General features: G+C 43.8%; 1 protein-coding gene across 5 annotated transcripts in view; it reads right to left on the bottom strand.

The window, feature by feature from the left end:
* LOC148017229 (choline transporter protein 1-like) overlaps positions 1 to 21379 on the bottom strand; it is a 172146-nt gene extending 150767 nt beyond the window's left edge. For 3 of the 5 annotated variants that reach the window (XM_087663203.1, XM_087663205.1, XM_087663206.1), the window contains exon 1: positions 21169 to 21379. In XM_087663203.1, coding sequence (XP_087519329.1) covers positions 21169 to 21222 — 54 coding nt within the window. In that variant the 5' untranslated portion in view covers positions 21223 to 21379. Of the gene's footprint in view, positions 1 to 1302; positions 1395 to 21168 lie in introns of all 5 variants that reach the window. The other 2 variants (XM_087663204.1, XM_087663207.1) reach the window with 2 other exon arrangements.
* Positions 21380 to 22190: the final 811 nt, after the last annotated feature.

The following is a 22190-nucleotide window of genomic DNA, read 5'->3' as shown; positions in this document are numbered from 1 at the left end:
TCAATATGGAACCAGTCCTAAGGCTCATACAAACCATTAGTCCAATTTTTCCCAATGGCTGCCTCTTCTGGCCATGCAAAGATCCCGGCTTAATCCAAGAGAACTCTAGGGGTAAAAAGATGTTAACAGCAACTAAAGAAAAGAAAAATAAAATATTTCTATAAGTAAATAAGGAAAGCAACTACAAAAAGTATCACCACCTGGTGACATTGAATGCAGCCCACTGACAGCAGTGCTTTGTGACCGGCCTGTCCAACCTGACTGCCACGTGTCATCTGCTCCGACTGCTCCTGCCTATCCAAGAAATGTCCAACTGTCCAACTCTAACAATCTACACATCAAGAGGAGCAACACAAAGAGAATTTGACTCATACAAATTGTAAGTGTATGCTATCACTAGCTCTAGCTATGATGACAGCAATGGATCACTAGTCATTCTCTCAATAGCATATTCACCTAGATAAGAGCTAGCCAACTTTACCAATTGGTTGTCTGATTGATTAAGATACGCCTTTCCAAGGCCTTGGGACAAGGGTGTTGAGACTTCAAGAAAAAGGATGACTGAACCACTCGCTCAGAGCCTCAATGGATAGGGAAAGTAGATCAAAGGGGTTTGATAAAGATTTCTTTTGTGAAGCCAACTGAGACATCAAATGTTAGCTGTGTGCTGTTAAAAGCCCAAATATCCACAATAACTCTACGTGTCAAAAGCACCTAGCTTTCTTACAATGTGAGGATCTAGTGCCATAAGTTAGAATAAGAGGGCCAATATAGGGCACACAAAGTACAAGCAACATAACTACCAAATGTATGTTAAGAAGAATGAAATGAATGATAATAAACCAATGCACAAGCCAAGTACAAGATCAAGGGTTACTCAAGGATAACATCTGAGAGGATAAGATGAAGCTAGAGGCTTCTAGCACCATATCATAAGATAATATTTTCCTAGGTAACTTCACACCAAACCAGGAATGATTCACCACATCGTAGCAGGGTGTATTCAAAACATGAGAAGATACTCACGCCCTTGTTCATATACCACACATAAACTTTGGCCCACAACTACAATACAGGGTCTGTTTGCAGCAAGTGCAAGAATCCATCACCCTCTTCAGCTCTTCATTTTCAGTCATGCTTCACCTCACATTCTAATCTCATTCACTCAACAGTTTGTGCATCTGCTATCAATATATTTAAGATCTAAGTTCAATTTTTTTAAACGTAATTTCATTATATTACATTCTGAGTATGAGAATTTCAATTTGAGTTACACGCTACTAATTCATGATAGAAAGCCACCTCTTCCTCTTTTACTTCATTCTTGTACATTTGCTCCATGAAATTTGGGGCTGCTCATATCCTAAGCAATGTGGAGTCCTATTTTTTGAGTCCTAACCAGTAAATGTTAAATCAAACACATAATCAGAAAACATATCAGTAATCACAAAGAATACCATAAACATGTTTAGGGCATTATTGGCATGGTCAACGCTTTTTTGAAGCATGTATGTTTTAGTTGAGATTTTTTTGGTTAATTATTTGTAAATATACCTACTCTAAGAGTGGAGTGTTCAAGGCCTTATTTTAGAGCTAAAGTAACGTATAAGCCTACATACTTGCCTAACTTCCAAAAAAACAGCCTAAGCACATCAAAGTTGAATATTTGGAGACACTGAAAGGACATACTACTTGGTGAATATGGGAGAGCATGCTTAAACATATTTTTTGACCTAGATTACACAAACAGAAAGAGAGTGTCTGTGCATGCCTGATGCACAAAAAAATTGGTGACCTAAGTACAAGATGTTCAGATATCCTTCTAAACACTCATATGGTGTAAATAGGCAAAGACCCAAAACCTTAGTCTAAGCTAAATACCTTATCCACAATTATACCAACTACAGAGTATGGTTATATCCCATCCAATGCATTTTGCCTCAAAGTGAGCCACATAGAGAATCCATTCCTATGAATATATAGCGTGCTCTCAGTATGTGAGTTACTGAACCCAAGAGCAATCAAGTAAGCATGTATCTTCTCATACCATACCCTAGGTGCCTGTTTCAAACCATACAAAGCCTTATGTAACTGGCACACCTTGGCCTTTGACCCTTTCTAAACAAAGCCAAAAGGTTGAATGATATAAACCTCCTCATGTAGATCACCATTCAAAAAGGCATTGTTCACATCCAACTAATGCACATGCCAATCAAAATGGGCAGCTAAATCAATAACACTGTGAATGGTAGTTATACGTGAAGTGGATGCAAACATCTCATCATAGTCAATCCCATGATGCTACTAGCATACCCTTTGGCAGTAAGACATGCCTTGTAGCAATCAATGCTACCAATAAATCTGTGTTTAACTTTGCAAACCCACTTTGTGAATATAGCATGGTTGCCAAGAGGCAAGACACATTACTGCCAAGTGCATCATGAACAATGTCCTGATCAATAAGCTGAATATCAAGTTCTTGATTGCTGATTTTGTTGTTGCACTCCCTCAATAGGTAGCTATAGCTGACCATTATCAGGTGCACCTTGCTGAAACAAAGGCAATAAGTTGTTGAACATATCCATTGGAACAAAAAGTGGCTGATTTTACAGTTGTGAAAGGGCTAACCTGCATTTTCAGGAAATACCGCATCTTTTCACACAAAATTTTGTTTGTAGAGGGTCAACACAAAGGGTACTCTTTGCTCTTTGTACTATAACCAATGAAAATGCATTTGATAGCTTTAGCTTGAATCTTATGTCTTTTTGGTTGTTGTACCAAGTAACCAGAGCATATGCAAAACAACCAAAGTCACCCATATGGGTTGCAACTAGTTTACAATCATGCCAAGCAGCATACAATCACTCTATACTTTGGTGGGGCTTCAATTCAGCACATATGCTACACACATAGTAGCATCAAACCAAAATTTCGGGGGTGGCTTATTGTGTGAAAGCATACAGCATGCCATCTTCATGAGAGTCCAATTCTTCCTTTTGGCCACATCGTTTTGTTGAGGTGTATAAGATGTAGTATACTAATGTATAATGCCCCTTTCCACCAAAACGTATTGAATTTGCACGATAAGTATTTCCCTCCTCGATTGATACGAAGACTAATCAGCTTGCAACCACTCCCATTTTCAAACAAGGCCAAAAAAGTTTTAAAACATGCAAAGACCTTTTATTTGTGATTCAATGTATATATCCAACAACGACGGGCCATGTTATTGATGAAATCTACAAAATACCAAACAACCCTCCATGAATTTGAAGTGCTTGGGTCCACAAATATCACTATGGACAAGTTGAAATTTCTGATCAACATAAATAGATCCACTTTTGAAAAATAAGACATGATGCATTTTGCAAAGTACACAACTCTCATATTCATTATGAGTAGGTGTTGACACAAGAAGATCAAGGACCACATTTTTGCTTCTCAAGCGAAGCAAACTATCATATTTGAGATAACCAAATGGAGCATGCCACAACTCGGTGTCATCCATAATAGTGGCATCAACCTGTAATGCATCCTCTCATGCTCTCCTCTCATACAAGTCCAGGTAATAGAGGCCATTGCATAATATGCCTATGATAATGAGGTCATCCCATCACTACAATCATAGGCATTGCATTGATCCATATAGAGTTTAACCATAACACTAGCACATGCAATGACTGGATTAAAAGTAAATTTTTATTTATGCATGGCACATACAAGACCTTTCAAAGCATGATAACACTCCCATTTAGTGCTACGATGGGAATTTGGCTAATGCCTTTCATTGCATATGAGGCATTGTTAGCACATATGATGGAGTCCCCCCTTTTGTACATTTGCATATGATACAAAGAAGTTACAAAAAGAGGTAATGTGCTTTGAAGCACCGCTTCAAAATAGCATGTAGTTTTATTTTCATCCACTGAAAAACACTGTGCATGTGATGAAGAATCATAAAAACAATGCACAACAAAGGCATGAGACTAGTCAAATGTGCTTCTCCATCCTTCACATTGGCTAAATTTTCAGTAACCATCATACCCAATTACTTCTCACTAGCAATCCTTTTCCTACATTTCTCATTGACATGGCCATTTTTCCTACAATAGTTGCATTTCTTCTTTTTGGTACCTTCATCCTTAGTGCTTTGAGGATCTAAAGAAGAGGCTAATTTGTCTTTGTCCATAGAATGTATTTGTTGCCATGATTTTTCCTTGTCTTTACGGCTAGTTGTAAATGCTTGATTATCCATATTCATATTGGGGCGATTAACCCTTGATTGCTTCTCTTGCGATAGCAGTGAAACCAACTCGTCAGATGTGTATGCATTGACATTCCCTTTGGCTAGCAAGCAGAGTTTAGTGGCAACTCTAATACGACTCAAGTACACCAACCAAGACAATAGAAACAAGAGATGCATCTAGGATAACCTCATCAATGTTAGCAAGTTGCTCTCAAGGGTCTTTTATCCAAGAAATGTATGCATTACACTATCATGTTTCTCTGTTTTTCTACTGTGAACGCTTCCTTACACTTCACCTTCTAGCTAGAGAAGGGTTTTTTTCCTGTGTGAAAATCCACTTCGAGTGTGGTACTTTAGTATCTTAGAGATTGTACTTTTATTCCATTCTCACATTAGTGGATGTGGCATTCCAACACTCTCCTCTCTTGTTCGCTATTTACAATGAGTGTGTATGTGTGTGTGTGTGCGCGCGCGCGCGCGCCTATGTATGCATGCAACTGAGCATTGACCTAACAATGGTATCAAAGTCATACCTTCTCCACCGACACTCAACCCGTGAGCCATTGCCGCCACAGCCACCATTAAGCCTCAATCTCAACTACTTTCTTCCTCACCAACTACTGCTCCAGATTTTTCGGATTGCACATCTTGCCTCTGCTGCTGCTGCTCAAGAACTTGTTGCCTTTGCACGTGTCATGGAGACATAAAATTTTGAGATTTTTTAATCTTGCCAACAACATTTGACTAAGTTATATAATCAAATATGCAAGGTTCTTTAGCACATGTGATGTACATGGCAGTTATGTCATGGTAATAGGCCAAGGACCCCGAGGAGGATGTAGTGGATGCCAAAGGCAAAAGTTGTGATAAGTTATGCCAACTAGGCTTTAGAGGTCAGTTGGTGTTAGTTTTAACCCTAGGACAATTGTTTGGCTAATAAGTGTTAGTGGTAACACTAGGGATTAGCATTAATTAATTAATGCCAGTCTAAGAGTCAACAGAGATTGGAGACCACTCCAAGTTGCAAATGGCCTAGCCAATGTAATTATGAAAGGGCACATTTAATTTTGGGCAAGTTCAGAAGGATTGAAATTAATTTTTAAAATTATTTAATTTTAAAAATTAATTAAATGACTGGATAATGTTGAAAAATGGGTTTAAAAAGCTGTCACTTCACAAAAATACCCGTGCAAGACAAAAAAACGTTTTTGGAGACTAAAGAGATTAATTCAGTTTATTCAAGCTAAGGGAGAGAGAGAGAGAGAGAGAGAGAGAGTTACCTTTTACGAAAAAAAAAAGAGAGAGAGAACATTTTGGGCAAAGAGTGACCTTCTGGAGGCTAGAATAGCAACAATCAACCCATCGGATGCAAGCGACAGCAATTTTGGGGTCAACTGGAGATGACGACAACAACAGTTGGATGGCTGGCGGCAGCAATTTCTGGCATCTCTGACAGTAGGCGATAGCTCTTGCAGCAGTTTTTGACAGTAGGCAACAGCCAATCTAAAGGGTTTCTATGTAAAGAATCCCTAAAATTTCTCTCCCTCTACCATTCTCTCACCTTTTCCAACCTTTGCTCAACCTTTCTTAGTACTTCTCAGCCATTTGGAGCAAATCATAGCCATATTTGGTGGGCAGCAAGAGAATTTCTGCTGTAAACTCTAAATTTCTGCAAAAATTAGGATTTGACAACCACCTCGGGACCCGTGCCATTAGAAGAAGGCATCGTACACTGGATTCAGCACATGAATTTGTGTAATTGTTAGGGAATTCAGATGCTAGCCCATTCATTGTAGATTGAGGCAGCATTTGGCCAGTTTGTGATTCCAGTTGTACAAGTCATGGGTGAAAAGTCAAGGGGCAAATGGCCCGAATTGCTTGCTAATTGTTATTACAGTAAGGGGATTTTGGAACAGCAAAGGATATTGTGGAATCTAGGCTTATACTCATTCCATTAGCAATCAAAGTTCAAGAAATACCAAAGGGACGCCAGTTTTGGGGCCAACAAGGTAACCAATGTCAAAGATTATTAAGGGAAATTGTGTATTTCAATTTATGTTTTTTTGTTGATTATTGTAATTAAGTGCTTAATCAAGGAATTACCACCCTCTCCAAGAAGGCTAGTTTCAGCGCGCCTAGTGCAATAGGTCTGTCTAGTTCTTCAGTCATCCTACCCTTGCTAAGCCAAGTCTACCTACCTATGTGTTGTAAGCTACCTGTGTGCATAGCCAACTTTACCTGCATGCCTCTTCATATTGCCTACACCACCACAGTATCACTAACACAATCAATCCTAACAACATCGCCTACAAAGTCTCGTATATGATGCAACACAACGGAGATAGCTCATGCTTGCAGCCACATTGATTGCACAATTTAATTCAACCTATGTGCCAAATCACAACAATCCTAATAAATAGCCGCCAGTCAAAACACCCACCTACACATATTTATTCAGCCAACAAAAATTTTAATGTTATAAATCTTAATCATCATTAGCCCAACCTCAACACACTCCTATTATCAACTTGATTTGTATGAGAAGAAAGCATCAAAGGATGCACTACTATTGATGACACTAATATGGATGGCATCAAATTGTGGCATACTCAGTTCGGTCATCTCAAGTATGGCAATTTGCTTTGCTTGAGAAGCAAAAATATGGTACTTAATATCCCTCCATTGAAAGCACCTACTCATAATGTATGCAAGAGTTGTATATTTGGCAAAATCCATCGTGCCTCATTTCACAAAAGTAGATCTATGTGTGCTTGTAGATCATACCATCAATTTCGAGCTTGTTCCAAACATAGTAACATGGAACGGGTTTTGGGGACGGGAACGGGAACTAGGGCGAGCACACAAATTGCCATTCCCTGTTACCATGAGAGGGGGCTCTAACATGGGGACAGGATTGGGACGGTACGGGGACGGGATGGGACTAGGACGAGAAGCTACAAAATCATCATCCCCTATTACTATGGAACTTCCAAAGTTTACGAAGTCATCTCCCATTCAGCAGTTGTAGCTGGCTCGAGCAGGGCTCAATTGCTTTGTTTTTCTGCCATGGAAATCCATTCCTATTCATCTTGAGGTGCTCTTGCCATTGTCAAACAGATTCAGCATGGGAATGCAGTGCAACTCAGTAAGAAGACTTCCAGGCTTGATATGCGGCTGGTGGCGAAGTGTTAACACCTTCGTGATGAAGGTGAAGATAAGTCACCTCAGCCTCCGTCCACTGTGCAGATGCAGCAATTGTTGGTTCCCCTTCAAGGAAGAATAAGTACCAATTGAGAAGTACGGCTGATAGAAAGATGGTGGATATTCTTGCATTTTGTAAAGTTATCTGTTTCTTTAAAGCCAAAGTCTTTTCGGTTTCGCAGTAATTAGCAGCTATAATGGTGAATACGAATGAGGAGTGATTGGAGCTAGAATTCTCAGTTGCTTGCCCGCTTTAGGGCTAAGGTGCAGAGCATTGTTCAGTCCTCCGATGTCAAGACCAAGATTGGGTAGCATTTCTCTCCTATTGCTTGCGATGGTAGGAGTCGGAGAATTCCGACCTCTTTAGGGGAGAAGCCACTGCTATAGATGCTCCGGTGGTGCAAGTGAGGCCACAAACACTTCACTAGTGATGCATACAACTCCTCCACCGAGTCCTACTGCTGTCACTCCAACTCTAGCCCCTACTCTGACCTCAATTCAAATTTCATACCCATCTACTACAGCTCCTTTACTGCTGCCCTGCCTCCTCCCTCGCTACCAGTCACTAGTGCCCTACAACTCTTCTTTCCCCACCTAGCTGCTCCCTCACCATCAACACTGCTCGACAGTCTACATCTACTTGTACTACTCATATAGTGATGGTCTCTCTCCCACCACCCATTACTTAACCAGCCTGACCAACTGTCTTTTTTCGTTGCCCAACTGTTTATCCAGCCTACCACCTGCCCGTTTCTGTCCTCTACTGCCCAATTGCCTGCCCTATCTCTCATCCATTGCAAACCCTCCTTCCTAGCCCAGCTACTCGACCTCCTCCTCAAACTTCTACCCTCTTTTGCCCACTAATTCAATCCCCTAGCCTTGCCAACACTACCTTGTCTTGTGCATCACAGCCCTCACCTTGCCTCACCAATATCCTACACACACTCGGTGCTCTGTTTTGTCTGGATGGAAGCATGCTCAACCTCCTCCTCCACTTTAAGATCCTTTGTATGCTTCCTCGCTCAAGCTACTTCCATATCCCCCTCTATCGCACAACCTCCTCCTTAGGGATCGAACCTGCCACCACAAGGACCACAACTTGATGCTCAAGAAACTCACCAACAAAGATGCATAGAGCAAGCGAGACTAATGAGATTGCAAACAGTCCACCACCACCACCACAAGGTGTTGAGAAACCCTTCACCCGCAGTTCCCGTTTTTGCGTTTCTGCATTTTGCGTTTAGGGTTTGCAGCCCCAAACAGGGGCGCCATCCTAGACTAACTATGCCTATTTATAGGCCATTCTCTCACTCATTCCTCACAATTGATTCATTCAGTTCGTCACCTCTTCTCTCCAGCCTCTCCACTACCCTCACACCTCTTTAGAAGGGCATTGCGGTTCGTGGTTCGTGGTTCGTGGTTCGTGGCTGTCTTCATCATCTTCCTTGTGCTACAGCACCCTTATTTCCTTGTATCACATTCACTCCATGATTCGAAACTTTATCATTCCATTCATCAGAGTTTCTTCTCTCTTCTCTTCTCTTCTCCATGTTTGCTGAGTTCACTCCGTGTTCCTCTCCGCAAACCCTACTGTCTCACTGGTACGTCATCTTTTGACATGGTATCAAAGCTGGATCTGCTCACCTAGCAGCGAAGATCCTCCGCTCCAGTGAAGGCACAGACCGGTGGTAGGTTTGGCACCCACTTCTCTTCTTCTTCCGCTGCATCAAAATCTCGTTTTTGCAGGTTTCAAGTGTTTTCAGCTTATTACCCACACCCCTTTCGCGGAGGACATCACAGTCTCAGCTGTCCCTTGCTGTCATCTACAGTCCGGCGCCTGTTTCTAGCCTTCCACCCTCAGTTTGCAGCTATTTACAGCAGAACGACTGTTGTTGATCGCTCTCCATTCAGAAAACAATCTCGTTTTTGCAGATTTCAGGTACTTCAGCTTGCTGCCCACACCCCAAACAGGGAGGACATCGTGATCCAAGCTGGCCATTGCTGTCTATAACAGTCTAGTGCCTGTTTCCAGCCTATCACACACTGTTCGGAGCTGATTTCAGCATATTGACTGCTACTACTATTTTTTCCTACGTTTTTAGTCTCTCTCTCACTTGTTGCCTACGTTTTTAGTCTTTCTCTCTCCTACAAGCTATCTTGCCTGCGTTTTTAGTCTTTCTCTCTCCTCACCTGCGTTTTTCTACTGGTTGCAACCTCTTACTGATGGTCGCATCCTCCTCCCACAAGCAACTCACTTCCAGCCCTTCCACTACCCTCCCACCCCTTGAGGTGGACATTGCGATTCGTGCTTCACACTGCCCTCACACCCCTTGAGGCGGACATTGCGGTTCATGGTTCATGGTGGCTGACCTCTTCCTTCTTCAGCAAGGCACACTGGTATCCATGGCTTCTTTACAGACAGATAACCAGACTACTGGGTGCTCCTACTGTGGCATCACCGAACACACCACCGATGCTTGCCAACTTCGATCTTTGCTCCCCACCCCCCTGAGTATATGTGTCTTCCACTAGGCACTCCTTGTGCCACCTCTCTTTTCTGGGCCACAAAGATCGTTCTGCGTCGGCTATCAAAGTACTATGCTCAAGGCAATAAGACGCATCCGATGCGCACTAAGTCCTTTCGAGCACATGGAGGATCAATTGGCACTACGACCTCCTGGAGATCGTCGCAATGCCAACGGCAGTCTTCTCCCACTAATTTTCAAGTACAATGGCTTCCACGACCTACGGCTTTGCAATCCACTCCACCGAGAGACAGTGATTGTTTGATACCGTCTCCTCGTCAATCCACTCTTTCGAGAGACAGTGGCTGCTCCACTCCTTCCTCTTCTTCGGCTACCTAGTCCACTCCACTAAGAGACAGCAACTGTTGCCCACCTCTTGCTCATTCTGAGCCCCACCCTCGAATACTCAAGTTCGAGAGGTTACCTCTCGGAGCTCTTCGGCACCCCAGATACCTTCTTCGGCACGACCAACGGCACTTCCTTCGTCATTAGACATTTCAGAGTCCGTGATCCAGGAGTTTTTGGATTCCCTATCTACTTTATAAGGGGATTCAGAGGGGGATGTTATTTCTTTGCCTTCAGAGGGGGCATCTACTTCATCTTCGACTTCAGTGGGGGCCCCTCCACCTCCCACCTCACAGGGGGAACCTACTCCACATAAAGTTCTTCACCCATCCTCTACTTTCTTGGGGTGGCTGTCTTCGACCAGTCATCTCTTCTATTGATACCCAAGATCTTCGGGTACCACCTAGATCGAGACCTCGGAGGTTCAACTGCGACTTAGTGACGAGGCCTTCGTATTCCTTCCAGCATGGATGCACGGAGCTAGTGGCTTCTCTCCTGAGGTTGTGTTTTGGGTTCTCCAATTCACTCTGTCTACTAGTCTTTATTGCAGGTTCCCTTTCCAGTGGAAATCTTGGATCTTAGGGATCGTCTACATCTTCTCCCTCCTCTTCTCTTCTTGCCTTGGTCACTTGGTTAGCATGGAGCCACCTCCCAAGATTGAGTACGGGCATATCCTTATGGTTCTCGGCACCACACAAAGTCCGACATTCCTCCTATGCATTGCATGTTTTCATCATCTTTATACTAGGGCGCTTGGGCAAGTGAACAATTTCCCGACGAGGAACATTGTCCAAGTGGGACTTGCTGCATGAGCATTCTTCAGCATGTAGCATTACATCTCCACCTCACTCTTCTCTTGTTCCCCTTTTTGGGCCTGAGAGGGGATGTTGTGAAACCCTTCACCCGCAGTTTGTGTTTTGCGTTTAGGGTTTGCAGCCCCAAAAAGGGGCACCATCCTAGACTAAATGTGCCTATTTATAGGCCACTCTCATTCATTCCTCACGGCTGACTCATTCAGTCTGTCACCTCTTCTCTCTAGCCTCTCCACTACCCTTACACCCCTTCAAGAGGACATTGCGGTTCGTGGTTCATGGCTGTCTTCATCATCTTCCTTGTGCTACGGCACCCTTATTCCCTTGTATCACATTCACTCCATGATTCGGAACTTCATCATTCCATTCATTAGAGTTTCTTCTCTCTTCTCTTCTCTTCTCCATGTTTACCGATTTCACTCTGTGTTCCTCCCCGCAAACCCTATTGTCTCACTGGTACGTTATCTTTTGACACAAGGCACTCCAACACAACCCCTTGCATAACTACTACCAATGCATTTCCGTCGATTTTCTTTAGTCTGGACACAAAGTACCATCAAGGCAAATCTCACTAGCACCTCAACCAGGGTCACCCTCTTGGTACCCCTATGCAAGGGGTACTTCACGCTCCAATTCAGCTCACCCTAGCAAAATGGAGGCAGCACTTACCACTAGTTTGCTCAACATTAGGTCGTCATTGGGATATTTTGACAATGACCCCCAATATCGCTGTCTCTTTTCATAGCCTCAATGAGTACTTCAATCCATACCTCTCTGGATTGGCATTGCTTTTGGCCATGTCATATGGAGGGATAGATATTTCCATTGCAATCTCAGAGGCCCTCCACCTATACCCATCATTATCATTATTGTTTCCACAGAGTGTATGCTTACCCTTCCCCAAATCATCACGATTCCTTCTGTCAACAAAGGATTCCTTGTCCAACACGTCTCATATTTAGGACTCCCTAGCCAGTGTTTCGCTTGCAAGGCACTTATAGATGGTCGAACATCTAGCAGTGGAATAATCCAAGACATGACAACAGCATGCCTCCTTTTGAGGTGGAGGAGACAACAAACCTCAAACCTGGATAAGTGAGGCAAAGCACCAAAGATGGTGCATTCCTAGACAAAGAAGGAAATAGCACCAATGACAATGAGAGAGCACATATGATGGAGAGAGACAAGGGCAAAGGGTTCAAAGCAACAGACAGGCTAACAAACGATGGAGAGTGGTCACAGACCTTAGACCAGCAATTAGTGTGATATCATGTCAATCTCCTACAACTTTTGCAAAAACTTCTCTAGCCACCCAAGAGCCAAAGATTCCACAACCCCGATTAGTAGCAGCCCCTCGGACAGAGGTAGGACAGCTCAATGATGCAAAGATGACCCAAACACCAACAACCCCCCAAGAGATGCCATAGGCTGCTGCAAATTTGGTGTCTCCACTACTCTGTAGTCACCATTATGAGCCCTCAAAGTTGATTCCATCACAGTCAAGAGGAGGCTTGACATGGTGTATTCTAAGAGACAGCAAGACAAGCATAACCACAAAGCAACATGAGTCTCAAAGACTTAGGCATAAGCCATGAGGATCCTCCCATGGAATGTACAAGGCTCTGAGGGATGACTTGAGCTCTTTTAATAGGGAAGGAAAGCTCAAGTGCAATGGGGGAAAGTGAAGTAGCACAAGATGATTATCGAATCACATGTCTTGAAGTGAGACAGGTGGAGGAACACTTGGAACCTCGAATGACAAGTATCTTGACACTCGTCTCTTCTTTATGGCTTCCCTTCTTTGACTAAGAATTGTCAAGAATAGAGACAAGCAAATTTAGCAAAAACTCTTATTTTTGTGGGAAAAATGTGGCTAATTATATTACTCAAAAAATTGTTACAACAAAGCACATGTGCTCATCAATAGTCTAGCTGAAACTGAAAGGAAGTCACAAAGTAATCATATATATATGCCTTTCAAGGCAGTTTGGGACATATAGGGAAAAGAAGCCATAGAGGAGGATACTGTCATCTAGGGTTGCCAGCCTATATCGTGAAAAAACACATTGTGGCCACCCCAAGTGAGCAAGAAATGATGTCAGAGTTGTTGACGAGCCCGAGAATCACCCTACACCTTGTCCCATTGGTCACGGAGGGAGTGGATAATGGAAGTCCAGAGCTCTACCAAAGTTGTGTATATGAAAAGGTGCTTGCCGCCAAAAGTCATCTTACATTGTGCCTTCCAAATGTGCCACACTATGAGGCTCCCAATAATCTCCCACACCTCTAAGTGCTCTGTTGTGGACTCTAATACCTACAGACTAGGTAGTGCCTCCAAGCCGTTCATAGCACAAGAACTTGCCTCAATGAGAAAATCGAAGCATGCATCTCAACCTCATATAATAGGTGGCGGCCTTGGCTAACTATCTGCCAGCAAAATGCTCCCCAATATATGTACCACAAAATATGTACCCCAAGCTAGGTGACACGACGGAGAATACGGCAAGCTCCTCTCCACACCAACTATGCTACCTCACATGACTAGAGGAACCATTTTGGGGTTTCCAAGTGCTGCAATGGATAACGCTTGCAGACTCCATCCTGTTGCATTGGGGCTAACCAAATCCTAACTACGCGAGAAGCCAAAGGAGATATGGCACTCTTTGTGGCCTTCAACTATCCCACAAGCGTCGCTAAAAGGTCCAATGAAAGGCATCAATGATACTATGTTCAGTCCAATGCCTGCTGCTACATGAGAGCACCCAATCAATGTCCTCCTGCATCACCAATCCTAGCTGTATAGGCCAAGAAACTCTATGGCTTCTTGGCAACTATTGTGGCCGACCATAGCCACTCTCTAGGATCCTTGTCCACAACTTGGCTCTCCCAAATCCAAATCCGCAACTCTTGAAACTCGTCCCAAGGTACATACGGGTCCAACAACCATGTCTCCCTTAGAGGCTGATAACATGGATCCTACTCCAAGGAATGGCTATCGTATCCTCATCGTGCTAGCCTCTATCAATGATGAGCCAACCACCATCCTAAAATGTGAAGAGAATATCATAGGGGGCACCACCTACTCTACCTGCCACCTATAGGGAGACACCCACCGGTGAGAACCTAGCTGCCCATACTGCTCTAGGCTGCACAAGCTCTCTGACGAGAGGATCTAGCCACTCCAAGATTGTTGTATCAATCTCCCTACTCCTAGTCTCAACTCCCCTCTAATAGCCAACCACCTGTTGTAAGACCTCCCAATCCACCATCCTACATACGTCTCACCACACCCTCATCATACAAGCAGGGCCAGTCTCCCAACCAGCCCACTGTATGTGAAGGCGCTCTCCAATCTAAAGCCAATCAAACTTGGGGGTTTCAAACCACAAGTTGGCGGTCAATCTCCTCCTAACAAACACTGACCTCTATATGAGGGCCTTACCCAGGCCCTACCAAACCCGAAGTAACTGTAAAGGAAAGAGGATCGGGTGGTGTGATATGTGTGATGTGGTGAAGACCCAGCTCGGGGATAGTCTCCACTCCCCTCCTAGAGGCGGGCTGCAATCCTAAAGGCCCCGTACCACTAATTTTCCAAGCAAGGCTACACTCTGATACTCTGAATCAATGATCCCTAATCCCCCCTAGGAGTGATGCCTAATGATAGTCACCCAAGCCACCTTGGAGTGGGAATCCCTAGAGCCATCTGAGCCAACCACAAGGAATTCTACACTAAGCAACATAGTTGTGCTACACATGATGATAAGGACGAATAGGAGACAATGTACCAAGCCATCACCAAGAGAACTTGGTTGACCACTAGGGCCCTAGGAATTGCAAGGCTGGAGTCCAGGTCCCACATGGAAACCAAGTTAAAGGACTGTTTGACCCCTGCTTATCCATCCAAAACCCAAAGTGGATGCCCCACTCAGTGTTGGAATCTGGATATGTGGGTCTCTCCAACATCACCTCATTATCCTCGATACAGAGCCCCATGTCATCAGCATACTCCAAGTCCACCAACTCATTCTCCCTCACAAGGAGTCTAAGGCCCTACAAGCTACTCACTCTTGAGAGAAGGAAATAGGGCATCACCTCTGCAAAGAGTAGGAAGAGGTAGGGGGCTAGAGGACAACCCTAACAGATAGACCTCTCCAAACAAAACTCAACCCCCCTCCGTCCTCCAATGAGTAGCCTATTGGTGGCTAACCTATATAGTGCAAATACGCCACTGATCCACACATGGGGGAAGCCAAGCCATGCCATAGTACTCTCCAAGAAGTCCCAATCCACCCTATCATAAGCCTTCTCAAAGTCCAGAAGAAGCACGAGTATCCTTTGACTGCTGTGTTGTGCCCATTCAATGACCTCGAAGTGTTAATAGATATGTCAGCTCATGTGTGAGTCTATGCATGATTTAGGGCTGGGCATTATTTAGGACATTTTAGGCATTTTTTATGGTCTTCATATTGATCATATTTAGCATTTATTGCTGGCCGACCAGCATTAAATGCTGGCCAACCTAATCATTTTGAGGACATAATTTTGTCCTATCTATTCAGGCTCTTTCTTCTCAGTCGATCGGTCACTCATCATCACACTTGTGGATCTTCTGCTAGGGAGAGAAGCTAGTACCAGTGCTCACAGCTAGTGACTCACTGTTGTAAGCAACTGTCTCATGTTGGATATATGGATTCCATTTCCTGAGCATACATCTGAGTTCTCATCTGTATTGTGTTCTTCAATGCTTCTTTCTCTTTTGTCTTGTGTTCAGCTATTTATTACAACACATGTTTATGCTTTCATTGCCGCATCCACTTTTGACATGAAGAAGGTGAACACATTATCCAGGATACTCCTATCCTGCACAAAACTTGTCTATATTTGATATTTGGAAGGATCGAGGAGAGTCTATTGCCAATCATCTTGGCTAGTGCCTTATAGGCCACTGACGATTAGGTGATTAGCCTCCAATAAGACAGCTCTGATCAATCTCCTCTTTGGGGAGGAGACTAACTAAACTTGCTAACATGTTGCTTGGCATACATCCAAAAGTAAGGATCTCCTAAAATGCCTATAACAAGGGGTCATTCACCACCTCCCAATATGCAAAGGAGAAGGCCCTAGACAGCCCATCCTCTCCGAGGCATTTCTACCCAACTTGTGTGTGGAACGCCTAGGCTAGCTCCTTCTCCATGAAGAGGGAAAGAAGGGCCGTCCCATCTCCTCTATGACAAGCCATGGGATGCAATCCCACATCTATTGTCCACAACGTGTCACCCTCGCTAGGACCATCTCCTACTAAAAAAGCCACCTATAGAAGTCACTAGCAATCTCCATCACCTCCTCCAGGCAAGAGCGGACTCTCCCATACTGATCACAAAGGCTGTGGATCTAGTCTCCCAAGGTGCAAGGCTGGTGCACTTGAAAGAACTCTCTACACATTCTATCCCCCTTCCATGCCCAAAAAACAGCTAAGGTACAGAAGGAAAACTTTGATCTCCTACCCTTTAAGCCCGCGAGAGTCACTTGTTGAGCTAAAAATGCAGTCTAAACTTAATTAGCTCTGAATTACAGCCCCAAAACTCAATTTTACCCAAACTTTTATTTAAAAGAAAAAAGGTCCTAGAGAGTTTGTATCTCCCATAAGCCAAACCCTAATTTGGGAGGACCCATCCATCTATAAATAGATAGGCTGCCCACCACTTAGTAATCAATCTTGTTTTTGCAGTTTGCAAGTGCCATCTCTCTGCTGTCCACACCCCGTTCGCAAAGGATATCTCAACTTGAGCTGCTGCCCAGTGCTGTCCATCATCAAGCTCCTGCTATTCAGTCCCCTTGCTGCTGTTGGTGACAATTTCCAGCCTGGTGTCACTACCAAAACAGCTGTGTTTACTGCTGCAGATCATGTTCCAACCTGCGTTTATCCACTTCTTGCTGTCACCAGCTCCTGACATCATCAACAGAACCTGTGTTTGCTGTACCAGCACTGCCACAACTCAGCCAGATCTGTGTTTTGTTGTTCCAGCCTGTCCCCTAGCTGCCATGTCATCATTTGATCTGCATTTTGCTGATTCTGCCCCTAATTGCTCCATCTGACACTAATCCAACGTCTTCTACGAGCCAGGTTTGCAACTGCTTGACATCTCCGGAGACTATCTACTGCCTTTCAGGATTCATCAAAGTACGACACACTCTCCTACTTGTACTCCCTACCTCAATCCTTGAGACACAAGGGTTCAAAGGTCAGTATTTCACCTTTTGCATAGTGTGTTTGCTGCATTGAGCATCATACATATATCCATTCATCATTCATTCATTTTCTTCTTTAATGTTCATTGTTTTTGAGTTACCCTAACTATGTTCTTTATCAATCTGTGCTTTGTCATACGATTGTGTTTGTTATCTGTAGATGAGTATTTCCTTACACCACCCGTGCTTGCAACTACTGAGTGTGGAGAGTAGGACTAGGCGACTCTTGAAGCGGCCTCTGAAGGGCCTCCTTGCCTCCAACCATATGTTGACCCTAGAATATGGCAAAAGTGAGAGTCCAAAGCTGAGACAAGGGCACAAAGTGTAAGGAGCACTCAGCACAGGGGAATGATTGGACAAGGTGGTCCCAACCAACTGTCCCACCTTCCCTCCTCTAAAGCACCCCCACTCCCCTACATAGAGCCTATCCAATCGCTCAAAAGAAGCACCCCCCAGCCACCTGTATCCCCAACAGAAGCCCAATGAGCCATCTCACCTACGAAAGGCTAGGTCCTATGCATCCTAAGCTCCTACTACCAAGATGAAACCTTCCCAAGCCTCCTACTCCTCATCTACCATGCCTTGGAAGTCCCTACCTCAGTCTTGCTGGTCCTTTACTGTCTCCAAGTTGTTGATGTCACCTCTAACAATCCAAGAATCAACCCTAGGCAAACGTATGCAATCTCCCGTCAAAAGCCCATATGTGCGAGGATCTCTGTAAGTGCATAGACATTAAGGACCCCAAGGTACAAATCCCCATTTTGATACCTGACCCAAAGAACTCTCCCTGTGTGATCTCACACACAAGCTGTCAAGCTCAAGCCAATAGAAGTGCACAATCTACTCCTACTGTAGATGCCGATAGAGTTCTCCCAATAGGTGTGTGACCTACCCAGGAGAACCTTCCCCACCCTAATGGCCCAAGAGGGGGTGAGCTTATGCTCCTATAGAAGTAAGATGTCAATCTCTCTAGCAAGGACTAGCTACAGCTCTTGCCTAACAATCAGCTTCTTGGGACCTTGTGTCCCACTAGAATGAAGATGGACGTGCAAAAGTCAAGGGGTGGGTGGCATGCTAAGAGGAGACCTATGGTGGTGAGGGAGGAGGTGGTTTGACTTGCTGTCCCTGGGGTGGCAGCAGAGGGGAGGATTGGTGTATCAAATCAATGGGTGTTTTTTTTTTTTTTTTGAGATAGGGAAATGTCTGTGCTCCCCCAATGATGGATATGGCTGTTGTGGAGAGGCTCTCTGGCAATAGGTACCATCCCTACCTCCTACCCTCAACTAAGGGTGTGTGGTGGTTGTGGCCAACTATGGCCCTACCTACCTCCTAACACTGCATTCTCAACCCTCATGAAACCACAATCCATTTGTGCAACTGCTTGTTATGTGGCCTTGGCCCTAAAACAAGTGCACTCATATGCCTCATGCCCAAAGCCATGGCAACGAAGGCACTATCCAAGCTGCCCTATCACAATGATCTGCTCTCTGAAGATATGCCTTCATGCCTCAATCTCCAAAAACTTAGATATTTTCTTCATATCTTTCACAGCCACCTGTACTTTGAGAACTCTTGTGCACATCTTTGCATCAGCAAAGAGAGGAGGGTTATGCCAAAAAGGCACCCAAAATCCTCTACCAACTGGGAGTTGAGGATGAAGAGAAGGGTAATCATATATCGGGGAAATCTATTATGGAGTGCAAAGTTCTCAACTATGAAGCCATTGTACCAAGGGGCCAAGATAATGATGTCCTTCGCGAAGGCAATGGGTGAGCTATCAACTAGCTCCTATGATGCATCTGTGGAGGTAGTCATATCATAAAGATACCATGGCCATCAACAACACCACCGCAATCTGCATGGCGCCGATGCCTAAGGTAGAGTGAAGCTAGTCTCAAAGCTAAGCCCTAGAGGGAGAGTGTCCTATGACCTATCCAAAGATCATAGTCTCCTCCAATTCTTTTTCTATAATATGACGGACTAGAGCTATTCCTCAGTGAGAGTGACGTGCACGTTGTTCGACTTGGGGGCAGTTGTAGAGTGTTGTAGCATTGGACCAAAGATTTCCATTGCACATTGGCACAGAGGTGTACAGCAAGCAAAAGATTCGGGGGAGATGTTGACAATGGACTTGTGGTGTGCCAAGTTCAAGGGGGCACACAATCAAGTAAGCAATAGGTAGAAGCTTTCAACAACATGAACTAATAGGATGCAAACTTACTATTTTTAGAATGTCATCTATATTTTGTAGGATTAGCATTTTTAAACCAATCCAAGACTCAAAAAATTTAAGGGGTCTTTCCCCCAAATATAGGTACCATGTGAAAGCTCTTTCCAAGTATATTGCAAAAACACTCCTAAAACCTTGATATGAAATTTCTGTGCAAAGATGTATGCATTCAAAGCTTTCATCTTACACATGCACATGCACGAACTTTTCATGACCATGCCATCTTGCTATTGTAACTATCTATTATGGTGGAGGCATTAAATTTTGATAGCAATCTAGACAAGGACATACATAGTTGTAAATTCTTAGGTTTGTAATCCAGAATCGTAGCGTCATCAATATGGATCAGCCGAAAGAAGCATTACCATAGTTTAAAAACAGCAACCAAAAGCTTCAGTCTAAGGTGTCTATTCTATGTGCAAGCACCCAATAGAAATGTGGACCAATAGAGTGTAGTTCACATGGGACTAGAAGTTGCTACAACGTAGCTGTTTTTCAACAAGGATTTTACCCTGGAAATCAAATTCTTGGGCTATAGCAGTCAAGCAACTCTAACGACTATGACAGTTACTGAGACATAGATATAAAGTTTGCATCTCTTGTGCGTTTAATGTTTTTTGATGGCTCTTCAAAGAGTGTAAACCTAGTGGGAAGACAACCAAGATTCGATTGTACTAGCCACAAAGGAGTGTCAGTAACAAGACCAAGTGTGTGCCAGTACAACCAGGATTCAATTGTGCTAGCCATCGAAGAGTGTCAACAGCAAGGCCAAGTGTCTGCCATGGAGGTGGAATCCTCCAGTCCACATTCACAGGAGCCAACCTGAAAAAGATACAAAGGTGGATTACTGGTTGGGTGCTTTCCAATTGGTATTTTAAAGCATTCTGTACAACATCAGGTCAATGGAGTCAGATGGATGATTTCTCAGGCCTTTCAATTGCTCGGACTTTCCAAGTTGGACTTTTAGAGTCGTCAAGTCAATGGGGTCACGCGGATGGACTTCTCAGAGTTTCCAGTTGCTTGGAGAGTGCGAGCACAAGGCATTGCTTACTCAGAAGAACTAGGCACTTTGGCATGTTACCCGAGCACATGGGCATTTCTAGAGTGAAGGGCGTAGTGAGAAGTTCATGAGTTGGCCGCCATTAGTCTTGAGGCTAAACACTTTGGGCAGGCGAGCAATGCACAGGTGATCGCATGGCAGTGCAATATTATGGTTTCGTTGATCAATGCACAAGAGAGAGGCCATCGATGCATTTAGCAGATATACGTATTGAGGCAAGACCGGACAAGATGGGTATCCGGCAAGCCAGGAATATCTCCAGAGATGTTTGAGAGCTCAGCAACCCCAAGGTTCTCCTTATGAATGATCTTTTCCGTTAAAGAGAAAGAGGATAGGAATGGAATGGAGACCATGGAGCCAATCTCTGCCTGTACACCTGCATTTACCAATCCAGTTTTTGCCACTTATGTTTCCAGGAAGATGATTCATTTTTTCGCAGGAAAAGGAAAAATGCGACTGATTTCTCCTCCGCGATATTCTGCACAATCTGCAATTGGTACCTGGCGAGGGCGAGGCGAGAGTGGATGGCGATGGTGGAACCTGAACATCTGCATTTGTTTCTTCCAAGAGCGCGATCATCTACATCACCAAACTCCTGTCTCATCGTCATTATAATCATCGAGTACGTCACAAACCCTACTAGCACGTGATCGCGAGACGCGGCTCTGATGAAAAAGAAAGATAGATAGAGAGAGCAATTTCATGAGAACAAGAGCTATGAAACTCTAAAAGAAAGAAATAATACTTGATAAGCAATGGCATTCAAAGTACAAACTAAATAAATAAAAGCATTAACAACAACAGAATAATACCTCTTAAAGAGTAAGAGCTTTTCCTTAATTGGAAGTGTTTCCTAGCATCAAGGTCTCTAATGCGAGCAAAAGCATGATGAAAATTTAGCCTCACCTTTCAAATTGTGTCATCATGCTGCCAAGGGCTGTAGGAGGGAGTACTTTGAGCCAAGTATGGGACCTTTGTGGAAAATGTCATCCAACTTGCTCCCCTCTCCTTTACATCAAGCCTTGGCGCTAGCCAAGCCCAACGACAACAAACACTCATGAAGCCAAAAGGCTTATCAAAACATATTCTTTAGGAAACTCTCTAAAAGCCTATAAAGCACCATTCTGTAGGAACAAAATAAGGGGAACATAAAAAGGGCACAATAGGGGGTGGAGCAAACAATGTTCATGCATGGAATAGCCATTATTCCAATTATGAGGCCAACTAAAATCATGGAAGAAATCTTCCATAAAAGCAAGCCTCACACGACCCACGTGACTACAAATACCTAAGGCTGAATCAAATATAAAAGCATTATGAGTCCACCAAATGTGCCAAAGGCCAGTCCATTGCATGAATTGAAAGAGGCAAGGAAAATGGAATTGCAACCTGGCCATGAACACAATCTTGCCTAAGACCCATAGGTATTCTCTGACCTATCAGTGGCTATTGGCAATCAGGCAAGAAATGAAAATATGGATAGGGGTCTCCTCACAAGTAGTACAAAATATATGTTTGCCAT

This window comes from Lygodium microphyllum, chromosome 22 (genome assembly GCF_053477565.2).
Source record: "Lygodium microphyllum isolate KBCC chromosome 22, Lygodium_microphyllum_v1.1.10, whole genome shotgun sequence".
NCBI classification, from domain to species: Eukaryota; Viridiplantae; Streptophyta; class Polypodiopsida; order Schizaeales; family Lygodiaceae; genus Lygodium; species Lygodium microphyllum.
Note: the sequence above shows the minus strand (reverse complement) of the source record. Positions and strands in the feature narration are given on the sequence as shown.